The sequence below is a fragment of the Phoxinus phoxinus genome (assembly GCF_949152265.1).
Source record: "Phoxinus phoxinus genome assembly, chromosome: 10".
Classification (NCBI taxonomy): domain Eukaryota; kingdom Metazoa; phylum Chordata; class Actinopteri; order Cypriniformes; family Leuciscidae; genus Phoxinus; species Phoxinus phoxinus.
This window is the reverse complement of record NC_136885.1, coordinates 34,725,193-34,738,496: the sequence shown is the minus strand read 5'-3', so window position 1 is coordinate 34,738,496 and position 13,304 is coordinate 34,725,193. Positions and strand designations below refer to the sequence as shown.

At 40.6% G+C, this 13,304-nt stretch overlaps 1 protein-coding gene across 10 annotated transcripts in view; it reads right to left on the bottom strand.

The window, feature by feature from the left end:
• The window catches only part of znf385d (zinc finger protein 385D), a 221,756-nt gene that overhangs the window by 78,431 nt on the left and 130,021 nt on the right, over positions 1–13,304 (bottom strand). For all 10 annotated transcript variants that reach the window (XM_079626320.1, XM_079626319.1, XM_079626316.1 and 7 more), the window contains one exon: positions 2,019–2,152. In XM_079626320.1, coding sequence (XP_079482446.1) covers positions 2,019–2,152 — 134 coding nt within the window. The remainder of the gene's footprint in view (positions 1–2,018; positions 2,153–13,304) is intronic.

The following is a 13,304-nucleotide window of genomic DNA, read 5'->3' as shown; positions in this document are numbered from 1 at the left end:
AAAGTGTCCGATAGAAGTAGGCAAAAGTTGTAATATGCGTTCGAAGGATTTATTCAAGACATACCGGCGAAACGCAAGCAACAACAAGGCATCCAAATAGAGGCAAAAGCATAACGGTCACAGTTAAAACTTGAACCACCGCATATCCTAATGGAGACGGAGGCTGGGACTCATAATATCAAGAGCAACACTGTTCATGCAGAGCTGGGTCTCTATTCACGTTTATAATCGTTATTACAAAGCAAACGGACTACGCGAGTATAAAGTTGTATTTATTAGCAGCGTGTGCTAGCGTATCAACAATAAGAGAACCGAAATCATAACCTAAAACTGTCTAACTAGTATAACTTCACAGTAAGGTTAAAACAAAAGTGTGTTGTTGATCTTGAGGGGTTTCGCTGACTGAGGACGTCCACACAGTTCAATCCAAAGACGACACCCCCCCCCTCCAACCTCTCTGGGAAACACGTATCTGTGTTACAAATGCCCCAGGCACAACGCTTAACCATATTTCTGATAAAACTACGACGGTAATAGCCTGCCGAGACCAAACATATGAGACGCCTGTGTTAAAGTCAATGGAGAGCTGTGGAAAAGTGTCGGACCGCTGTGGAGCTCGTTCTTGGCTGCGCTGTGATTGGTCAATCTACATTCTAGGGTGTGGCTTAGCCAAAGGCGAATTATGTATTTGAGTTTATTTGCTGCCCATTTGGTCTCATGCAGAGTTTGAAACCTCCTCAACACATCTGAGGAATAGGATACTTAACCAAAGGCCTCCAAAACCTTCTCCAAGTAAACTCTCTGGTATCTATGAGAAACTTTGTGAGAAAGTCCTTTGTGACGTTTCTTAAATAAATAAAGACCATTTGTTTTCTCTTCTTCTTTTAGCACCAATTATTATTTGAAAGCCAGATATACATCTACAGTATCATCTAGCTGACTCAAATGACATGTTTATATGATCTTCCGAAGTTCACAAACTTATAACAACAACTGGCTTTGCATTTCTAGAACGACTCCACACTGAACAGTCCCAAAACTATTGAAGCTTGTTTTGCCATTTTTCTCAGAATTGTGAGTTTACATCGCGCAATTCTTAATATAAAGTCTCAAATGCGAGTTATAAAGTCAGAATTGCGTGATATAAAGTCGAAATTGCGTTATAAAGTCAGAATTGTGAGATATAAAGTTGAAATTGCGAGATATAAAGTCGAAATTGCGTTATAAAGTCAGAATTGTGAGATATAAAGTCGAAATTGCGAGATATAAAGTCGAAATTGCGTTATAAAGTCAGAATTGTGAGATATAAAGTCAAAATTGCGTTATAAAGTCAGAATTGTGAGATATAAAGTCGCAATCCCGACTTTTTTTCCCTCGCAATAGCGAGTTAGTCGCAATTCTGACTTCATAACATGCAATTGGGAGATATAAAGTCAGAATTGCATGATATAAACTCGCAATATAGTGTTATAATTATAAATTGAGACTTTTTATCTCACAATTGCGAGTTGTGTAGTCATAATTACATCATATAAAGTGACAATTGCATGTTATAAACTCACAATTGCAAGAAATAAACTCTTTTTTTTTCTTTTTTTTCTCACAATTGTGAGTTTATATCTCCAAATCTGACTTCTTTACTCAAGAACTCGCATTTGCAAGAAAAAAAGTCAGAATTGCGAGAAATAAACTCAAGAGCTTAAGCTTAAGTCCAAATTGTGAGTTTATTTCTCGCAATTGTGAGTTTATAACATGATATTGCGACTTTATATCACGCAATTATGACTTTATAACTCGCAATTGTGAGATAAAAAGTCTCAATAATCTTTCAAAATGTTTTTTCTGTGGCTGGAACAAGCTTCCATACAAAACACCAGCACCAGCAAAATACCAGCACTTATGTGACAATTATCACAAGCAACACTCTCCTCAAACCACGACGTGTGTGTAACCACTGGCGCAAGAATCGAGTGAACCTCATTAGCACCTCCAGACGAGTGTGTGTGTGTGAGACTCACGCTGCTGAAGCTGGGAATGAGGCTGAGTGTGGATCCGCTGTCCAGAGGGAAGGGGAAGAAGTGCTTCATGCCCAGAGAGGCTGGCACAGTGGGCAGAGAAGCTCGAACCAGCGCTGGCACCAGTCCGCTCTGACCTGAGGAGGAACAGAAGAGACAGGAGTCACCAAACACACTCGCTCATTATTATGAGAGGATGCACATGTGCAGCCACTGGAGCGAGAGATTCAGTCATTATTAAATGTATTTGTTTCCTTTAGCCGTTTATTGTAGAAGTGTTGACATCCCTCACATGCGCATGCCAAATTATCCTTTCTCACCATAAGGCAGCTTGATTTATTTAGTTATGAGCTCTATGGGAAGCCAAACACACAACATGAACCATGCAATGCTATACGAAACTGTTGTGCAAGTAAATTGGCTATCTGGAGGAAAGACTTTTGGTGTAACGTCTTCCTTTAAAATATAATATAATTTAATATGCTCTTCAACAACTTTCCTCTTTGGATGACGTCAATCCCTTTAACTTGTCAACTTCTTCCCTGAAATGCACTTAAATAAAACACTAGAATTCAATTCAAAATAAAAATGGGGGAAAACGATCTAAACTAAAATCACATTCTCGAAAACTGACTAAAATGAAATAAAAATGACAATAAATGTATTTAGCTTGTTTTTGATACATGCCATATTATAAAACTTGCCTACATTAAACATGAAAATGCAGCAAAAAAAAAATCCTAAAACTAAAGTAAAATTAAACTTAAGACAAAACTAAATAGATAAAAAATGATAATAACCCGGCCAAAGACTGAACATGATCAGTACCGGCAAACTGAATACTGAATAAATGTTTGGCTATGCCTAAAATTTGATTGACGGACAGGAATGTTGTTCTGTTGATGCAGGAACACGGCCTATTGGAGAAATCACAGCGAACACAGAGTTCGTGAGTTCAATTCAAGCATGACATGATGATTCAGAACATTTCTTTGCCACACGCAGTGAAATCTCTGCTGAGGATCTGCACAATACCGCCAATGACTTTTTACCCATTACTAAAACTATCTGCCATATTCACTCTCCCGGTGCTAGTGCTATAAATACCCGAGCAATATACTTGTCAAACTGAGACTCTTGATTGGCTGTTATCTGTATTAGCTGTAGAGACAAACTATAGGCCAAGTGGGAAAGACAGAAACCAGTGGCGGAAAACAAAAGTAAATGGCTTGTTTTATTACAGAACGAGTGTTTGCGTGGGTGGCGTTGGAAAGGCAGATTTTTACAGCACATCCCATTAACGCAGCAGAAAAAGAAACCGTGTTCTGCCTCCAAACCGAGACAAAAGCCAGAGAAGAAAGACAAACAGACCCAAAGCGGTGCAGAAATGTGATGCCAAAGAAAAATGCACCACTCAGGGTTTGATTTATGACTTGTGTTTCTTTTAAGTATCACCTTTGTCTCAGATGTTTCTCCTAAAAAAAACAAAAACATATTATCTTATCTTGATCTGACATGGATAAAGATTCATGTTAATAGCAGCTCAGGTCATTTGGTCAAACGAGGAATGTCTGAGTGCATATTGAAATATCTTACAAATAAGAACACATTTTTTTTAGATCTGTTGTGAAACTCTAGTGGAGACAAAAGAGGTTTTTGTCTCAGGAGAAACATCTGAAATGCAGGAGAATTAAGACAGTCTTTTTTTTATTGCGGTCTAAGAAAAGCAACAGATAATGAATGATATCTAAAAAAAAAAATCCATAAAACAACTTTTTTTCCATTCTGCTGAAACTCTAGAAATTAGATTACCAAGGTCTTTTTCTCAGGAGAAAGTTAGATACTATAGAGAAAGTCTCTATTTGATCTCTTGTCTGAGAAACTGTGATATTAAGATCTCCTTTATGATTTTTCCAACTCATAGGTTAAGATGTTATCTGAAATAAAACAACTTGTTTTGATTGCATAGCTTGAAATTTTCTCAGATATCTTCTGAAACTCAGCTCAACTAACTCAATCTGCTTGCTATCACATCATTCTCTATAGGGCACAGCTGATTGGTTCCTCCTGTACCAGTAGCCAATGAGCTCGCTGCTCAACCTTCAAATACTTGGTCAGCATTTGCTATTATTCAGCATTGGTCAGCATTTGCTATTATTGATGCTGCTATTATTGCTGCTGCTTTCAGTGTTTGCTGCTGCTGTCAGTTATTGCTGCTGTTATTGTTGCTGCTGCAATCAAGTACGAGACTTTCCACTGCCAATAACATACACAATTGGCAGTGGAAAGTCTCGTACTTGATTGCAGCAGCAACAATAACAGCAGCAATAACTGACAGCAGCAGCAATAACTGACAGCAGCAGCAGTAACTGACAGCAGCAGCAGCAATAATAGCAGCAGTAGCAGCAGTAATAACTGACAGCAGCAGCAATAACTGACAGCAGCAGCAGTAACTGACAGCAGCAGCAATAACTGACAGCAGCAGCAGTAACTGACAGCAGCAGCAGCAATAATAGCAGCAGTAGCAGCAGTAATAACTGACAGCAGCAGCAATAACTGACAGCAGCAGCAATAACTGACAGCAGCAGCAATAACTGACAGCAGCAGCAGTAACTGACAGCAGCAGCAGCAATAATAGCAGCAGTAGCAGCCGTAATAACTGACAGCAGCAGCAATAACTGACAGCAGCAGCAATAACTGACAGCAGCAGCAGTAACTGACAGCAGCAGCAGCAATAATAGAAGCAGTAGCAGCAGTAATAACTGACAGCAGCAGCAGTAACTGACAGCAGCAGCAGCAATAATAGCAGCAGTAGCAGCAGTAATAACTGACAGCAGCAGCAATAATAGCAGCAGTAGCAGCAGTAATAACTAACAGCAGCAGCAATAACTGACAGCAGCAGCAGTAACTGACAGCAGCAGCAGCAATAATAGCAGCAGTAGCAGCAGTAATAACTGACAGCAGCAGCAATAACTGACAGCAGCAGCAATAACTGACAGCAGCAGCAGTAACTGACAGCAGCAGCAGTAACTGACAGCAGCAGCAAACACTGACAGCAGCAGCAATAATTGAAAGCAGCAGCAATAATAGCAGCAATAACTGGAAGCAGCAGCAATAACTGACAGCAGCAGCAGTAACTGACAGCAGCAGCAATAACTGACAGCAGCAGCAGTAACTGACAGCAGCAGCAGTAACTGACAGCAGCAGCAATAACTGACAGCAGCAGCAGTAACTGACAGCAGCAGCAATAACTGACAGCAGCAGCAGTAATAACTGACAGCAGCAGCTATAACTGACAGCAGCAACAATAACTGACAGCAGCAGCAATAACTGACAGCAGCAGCAGTAATAACTGACAGCAGCAGCAGTAACTGACAGCAGCAGCAATAACTGACAGCAGCAGCAATAACTGACAGCAGCAGCAGTAACTGACAGCAGCAGCAGTAACTGACAGCAGCAGCAATAACTGACAGCAGCAGCAATAATTGAAAGCAGCAGCAATAATAGCAGCAATAACTGGAAGCAGCAGTAGTAACTGACAGCAGCAGCAATAACTGACAGCAGCAGCAGTAACTGACAGCAGCAGCAGCAATAATAGCAGCAGTAGCAGCAGTAATAACTGACAGCAGCAGCAATAACTGACAGCAGCAGCAATAACTGACAGCAGCAGCAATAACTGACAGCAGCAGCAGTAACTGACAGCAGCAGCAATAATAGAAGCAGTAGCAGCAGTAATAACTGACAGCAGCAGCAGTAACTGACAGCAGCAGCAGCAATAATAGCAGCAGTAGCAGCAGTAATAACTGACAGCAGCAGCAGCAATAATAGCAGCAGTAATAACTAACAGCAGCAGCAATAACTGACAGCAGCAGCAGTAACTGACAGCAGCAGCAGCAATAATAGCAGCAGTAGCAGCAGTAATAACTGACAGCAGCAGCAGTAACTGACAGCAGCAGCAGCAATAATAGCAGCAGTAATAACTGACAGCAGCAGCAATAACTGACAGCAGCAGCAATAACTGACAGCAGCAGCAGTAACTGACAGCAGCAGCAGTAACTGACAGCAGCAGCAGTAACTGACAGCAGCAGCAAACACTGACAGCAGCAGCAATAATTGAAAGCAGCAGCAATAATAGCAGCAATAACTGGAAGCAGCAGCAATAACTGACAGCAGCAGCAGTAACTGACAGCAGCAGCAATAACTGACAGCAGCAGCAGTAACTGACAGCAGCAGCAGTAACTGACAGCAGCAGCAGTAACTGACAGCAGCAGCAATAACTGACAGCAGCAGCAGTAATAACTGACAGCAGCAGTAATAACTGACAGCAGCAGCAGTAATAACTGACAGCAGCAGCAGTAACTGACAGCAGCAACAATAACTGACAGCAGCAGCAATAACTGACAGCAGCAGCAGTAATAACTGACAGCAGCAGCAGTAACTGACAGCAGCAGCAGTAATAACTGACAGCAGCAGCAGTAACTGACAGCAGCAGCAGTAACTGACAGCAGCAGCAATAACTGACAGCAGCAGCAATAACTGACAGCAGCAGCAGTAACTGACAGCAGCAGCAGTAACTGACAGCAGCAGCAATAACTGACAGCAGCAGCAATAATTGAAAGCAGCAGCAATAATAGCAGCAATAAATGGAAGCAGCAGCAGTAACTGACAGCAGCAGCAATAATTGAAAGCAGCAGCAATAACTGACAGCAGCAATAATTAGCAGCATAAGCAAAAACATCATCATCATCAGCAGCAATAATAGCAGCAGCAGCAGCGTAGCAGATCTATTCCGCCAAGACCAAACATATCAACATTGTCACTCTTGAGAGTTGTCATGACAGAACTAAGGTTTTTTCTCAGGAGAAATTGGGAGACTTCTCCATTTGATCTTATTATTGTCTAGTTATGTTACATGTGTTGTTGAATCTCAAATAACCAATCTCATCTGTGTTTTTTCTTTCCTGTGGGAGCTTTAAAATCTCAGCACCAGCTTGACATGGATTACGAAACGAAATGATTCTAATTCCTCTAGTCCTGCATGGCCTGTATGGGATGAGAAATAATAAGAGAATAATAATAAAACAACAACCCTAAATTGTTGCGCCACATGCCTTTGTCGAGGGAGAAGGAAAACGTGCTTGCACTCGCACAAAGCATGTCAATCTCAGACCTCCGTGTCGGCGACTCGACTCTGACATGTCAAACGACATCAGGCTTAAGGAATGCTGTCACGGAGCCAGACACGGAACAAGAAAACAGAATTAAATATGCAAGCAAAAGCGTGGCCTGAGTGACAGCAGGAACTGTGACCGAGCGCTCGCCGCTCTCCCAGCGCTAACCACGAGGGCGTTTTTAGAGCGAAACATCTGGGTTTTATCTCCCCGGGCTTTGAAAAGCTTTACGAGGTTTGATTATTGTGTGAGCACGATGCAAAAACATTCAAAGAGCCTCTTTCTGGAAAAAGGCAAACAAGCAAAACATCAATGCTGGCAGCGTGTCGCTCGGGTTTAAGGGAACACGACTTATTAAGTTGATGAGAACATTTTGATTGTTACGAGGCCTTTTTGACACTGTGCCTGCAGCGTGAGCGAGTCTTTTACGGCTCTGTTTTCCGTTTCAAAGAACAGTAATGTGGAAAATGTCCAATCTTCTCTGCCCTGCAGTCAGTCAGTCTCTGCGCTGCTTTTAGTGAGTTATATTTTCAGCACCTTCTCTTCGTGGAGACCACCTCGCTCTCAGCGCTGAAATAACCTCTCAGGCTTCTCTACAGAATGGGGTCAAGGGGTCAATGGTTAGTATGGTTCGCTAAGCCTCACATTACCCACAATGCTGCACTTCTCTCCTCGCCACTTGCGGTGTCATCAAATTTCTCTCATTATCTGTCTGCATGTGAATCCCTGAACTTAAAGTCCCCCTTTTAATGTTATTTATATGAATATGTGTAAATTCATAAGTCGACAGCATTGCTGAGTATTTTCTGCTTAAAACTGCAGTGAACCAAAGACAGTCTCAAAAACACGGTTTGAAATCGCTGGTGTTTCTGACGTCACACACTACCTTGTAACCAATCAGATCAATGTGTGATCGTCAACCAGTGGAGTGAGTGGAGGCGGGGCTCATTTGCATATTCATAGACCACGCATACTAAATGAGGCAACGGTGTCGAGTCACATACAATATATTTTAAGGCATGAAGATTTGTTTTCAAGGAATAAAATCTTTAAACATGTAATTTTGGTGATCAAAGATGAGTTTTAAGGGATAACATCATTGACTACAGGGGGACTTTAAAAACCATCATAAATAAACTCTTAATGTGCCAGCTTACTATGATTATTACAGTAATCTGCAGTCAGCACAAAAAGACGGCCTTCGAGGTGTTTTTCACCCATGTGATTTAATTTAGTGTGTCGATAGCTTTTTTAATTTATTTATGCAAGCCACAGCATTTCAGAAAGTTTTGAGAAGTGATTGCAGCCAATTATCAGAAAGAATTATTCAGTCACATGACTTAAAGCGATAGTTCACCCAAAAAATGAAAATTCGGCCATTAATTATTCAGCCTCATGTTCCAAACCCGTAAGACTTTCGTTCATCTTCGGAAAACAAATTAAGATCTTTTTGATGAAATCCGAAAGCCCTTTCTGTCCCTCCATTGACAGTCTACGCAACTACCACTGTCAAGCCCCAGAAAGGTAGTAAAGACATCATTATAGTAATCCATGTGACTTCAGTGGTGTAACCTCAATGTTATGAAGCAATTAAGTAATTAATGACAGAATTTTCTTTTTGGGATGAACTATCCCTTTAAGGCAAAGTTGCACGACTTTTTTGATTTGCATCTAGGAATTTATTTGGTAAATGTATTTACATCGTAATTTATGCTTCTTACAGAATTAAAAGGTTTCCACCTCAGTAATATACTTCTTTCAAAATTTCAAAGTGTTCAATGTGCATAAAAAGGCTAAATGAAAACTTGGCTAATGTAAAAATAGCCATTTCACATATCACACTTCAGGGAAAAGCCGACATGTGCCAGTTAGACTGCATTACAGTATATGCATATGTGCAGTATATAGAGTGAGATTAGAAAATGCGGGTTACATCTGGAGAGGATGCAAAAAAAACAACAAGTTTGGTCAGAAAAAGATTGCAGTAATGAAACGGGAGAGAAGTGTGTGTGTGTGTGTTTGTTTTAGTGATTTATGAGGACAGAAATGTGTATAATGACATGGGTATTACACTGGTATTCAACGTGAACGTGATTTATGAGGACATTTCCTGAGTTATCGTATTTCAAATGGCTTTAAAAACATACTTAACAGGGTTTTATTAAAAATCTAAAAATGCAAAAAGTTTTCTGTGATGGGTAGGTTTAGGGGTCGGGTTAGTGTGTGTGTGTGTGTGTGATGGGTAGGTTTAGGGGTCTGGTTAGTGTGTGTGTGTGATGGGTAGGTTTAGGGGTCTGGTTAGTGTGTGTGTGTGTGATGGGTAGGTTTAGGGGTCGGGTTAGTGTGTGTGTGTGTGTGTGTGTGATGGGTAGGTTTAGGGGTCGGGTTAGTGTGTGTGTGTGTGTGTGATGGGTAGGTTTAGGGGTCTGGTTAGTGTGTGTGTGTGTGATGGGTAGGTTTAGGGGTCGGATATGTGTGTGTGTGTGTGTGTGATGGGTAGGTTTAGGGGTCGGGTATGTGTGTGTGTGTGTGTGTGTGATGGGTAGTTTTAGAGGTCGGGTATGTGTGTGTGTGTGTGTGTGTGTGTGTGTGTGTGTGTGTGTGTGTGTGTGATGGGTAGGTTTAGGGGTCGGGTTAGTGTGTGTGTGTGTGATGGGTAGGTTTAGGGGTCGGATATGTGTGTGTGTGTGTGTGTGTGTGATGGGTAGGTTTAGGGGTCGGGTATGTGTGTGTGTGTGTGTGTGTGTGTAATGGGTAGGTTTAGGGGTCGGGTATGTGTGTGTGTGTGTGTGTGTGTGTGTGTGTAATGGGTAGGTTTAGGGGTCGGGTATGTGTGTGTGTGTGTGTGTGTGTGTGTGTGTAAAACCGCCTGTAGAACCGTCTCCATATCTCTGTTCAGATGTGCCCATCATCTTGAAACAGCGTTCGCTGCTCGGAGCGCTGCTGACTGAGGGAAAAATGATGTCTAGAGGACAAATATGGCACGTAAATAATTAATCACATCCGCTCTCTGTCACTCCTAGGATTCTCCCAGACTTGATCCGGCCTGCTTTATCTCCATGTCCCTTGATATAAAAAACACACATACTTGCCCTCGAAACACACACTGCATGAAGCAGAGAGCCCTCTCCTGATGGACTGCCATTCAAAACCTACGAGTCCGACTACGAGTGTACAATATAAAGAAGTTTAAATCAATACAACATTTCTTTTCCTTCAATTTGAAAACAAGCATTATTTATTTATTGCATTATTTACAGCAATGCACTTACAAGGGAAGGCTCTTGGGAATTGCAACAAGATAAGCGTTAAAATATTGTTTTAAAAGTATAGCTTCGAGACTAACAAAATAATACGTGACTAACACCTCTAAAAGCCCGTTCACACCAAAGACAATAAATGTATGATAAAGACAATCGTATAAAAGATGAGCAGAGTCCACACCACAACTATAACGATAAAGGCACAGAAAAACCATATCATTGACTTACACAACTGATGAACGATAAAAACATTGACAGCCAATCAGAATCCACCATGCTTTAAAGATCTCAAGCATTTAAAGTGACAGACGACAAAACCTGCACACCAATGAACGAGTTTTATCGTATTGTTAGTGTGGACGCTAAAATAGTCCGGTATCTTTATAGTTATTGTTCTTGATGTGAACGGGCCTTAAGACCAATGTTTTCTGAGCAAAGTTATACAATATTTCAATGTTATGAACATGCTGGTAACCCCAGAGCTTTTAGCACAATACATGAATACCAGAGAGAGATCATTTACCAAGTAATCAAGGTTTAGCTGGTTAGCATGCTGAGTTTGCCCCCGCTGGTAGATATTATAACTACACCATTATGTTGCTAGACAGCCACTGAAAAAATAGCGGTGCATAAAAAATAAATAAAAAATATTAATAAATATGCAAGCTTTTTTTCATTTTAGTTTTTAAGCTCTCAACATTAAAATAGCAGCACACTGATAATTAACATCATAGTAAAACTGGTCTAATATTTGATTCCAGCACATCTTTCTCTCAGTACTGATGCCAGACAGACTGCTTCAGGTTTTATAGACCCCTTTATTGTTCCACGCATGGGAATTATGATGATAATGCATAATCAGACATTCATCTAGACAAGTAATCCCACGGCTAAACGGATGATTGAGACAACTAAACTGCTCAAATAATATCAACACACACACAAGATCCACGCTTTGAGTGCCACTGGAACGCCTCACATCATAGACTTCCACTGTAAATTTAGTTTGTTTTGACAAACTGAGGGATGATGAGTCAATATTTTATAACACAGATGTTGTTCATAAAGCTTAAGTTGTTTTGCACATTCCATTAAGAGACAGTTGTGGTGTTGTGCACAGGGTTGAGTATGACTGATCATTTATTCTGAAGATTAAAAAATTAGGATTTCAAGTTTAGAATTAAAACACACACACACACACACACACACACACACACACACACACACACGCACAACTTATGTTGCATGCAAAACTGATTGGGTTTTAAACTGTATAGTAAAACCCAACAAGCAGTGGTCAGAAAACACTAGCCATGTGTTCTGCAATCTGAGGTTACAAACCAAATAAATAGAATATCTGGGGTTAACCACACTGCAGTCTCGGCTGTCATCACCCACGTCCTGACAAGATCTACATGCTCTGCAGCCAGGACCGCCTCTCGTGCCTTCAAACGGAGCAACCACACGCCGGACACGATAGTTGAGACTGTCGACTGCATCGAAACTGCACATCAACCGGAAACATCAAGTTGCCTTTGATTTCAGTCAGAAGTTATTTAAATACACAACAAATAAATAAATAAAGAATAATTCAAAGAAAAAATGGCTGTGCAATCTAGAACATCAAATATATATAATCAGGGTCTCCATGTCAAAAGGAGCATCAGGCACGTCCAGTGCAGACGGCTTTGTTGATTATAACGGGAGTGTGTGTGTGTGTGTGTGTGTGTGTGTGTGTCATCACCTGTGTAATAGTGCAGACACGTATCCGAAATGCCCCCTACCCTTAAATAGGGTATATTTGAGCCATTTGTAGTGTCCGAAACCATAGAGGGGGTTATCGAATGCAATCATTCAATCCCATAATGCACTGCAATAACGAGTGTACAACCGATGTACCCATAATGCACTGTGAGGGTCGTGTCAAATGAATTCCCGCGTCATGCACATTTTTACTTGATTATTAAATTGTTTGATCGTTCCATCTTTACTGGAGCTGCTAGTTTGCAAAGCATCAAATGATGGTTAAACAGAAAGAACAATATGCAAAAGCGGCAGCCCTCCCGGCTGGATTTAAATATGCAAATGCTTAAGTCTTTGATTGGATCATTATTGCAATGATTATTATGTTTCTAGCATGTTGTGTTTGGCAACAGTTGCACCATTTGATGGAAATAACATCACAACATTTATTTCCATCAAGAGGTGCATACATTTTTGGTCAAGATAGACAATGCACGAGTCCAGCACTCTGTAAAGTCTCCTCCAGCACATCCCAAAGATGTTCAATGAATTTAAACTCTGGATTCCTTCTTTCACAATCTGAGCCTGATGAATTTTGTTATTGTCCTCCTGGAATATGGCCATGATGTGTTTTACTAAATGGCAGTTTAAGAAATGAAAATACACACTCCATCAATTAGGGTTAGAAGAACAGCTGCCAAACATATAACATGCTAGAAACATAATAATCACTTCAATAATGATCCAATCATAGACTCTTAAAGTCCCGCTGTAGTCAACAATTTTATCACTTAAAACCTATCTTTGATCACAAAAATTACATATTTAAAAGTTTTTTTTCAAGCACACCACAAAACACAGCTATACAGCATAGTTCAAAACTTTCAAAACATTGACTCTCAGTCTTTATTCACCTCTTTCTCATTGTTTCTCAATAGAATTCATAAAAGTATAGAATAGAAGTTCTAATAGAGGCTCATTGTAACGCAGTGTGACAACATGCCCCGCCTGCGGGATTTAAATCTGGCTAGTGTCTTTTTCTGGTTAGATCAGCATTGAAGAACCGTCTCAACTGTTAAATAACAGATATAAGATTAGAATAATATCAGATT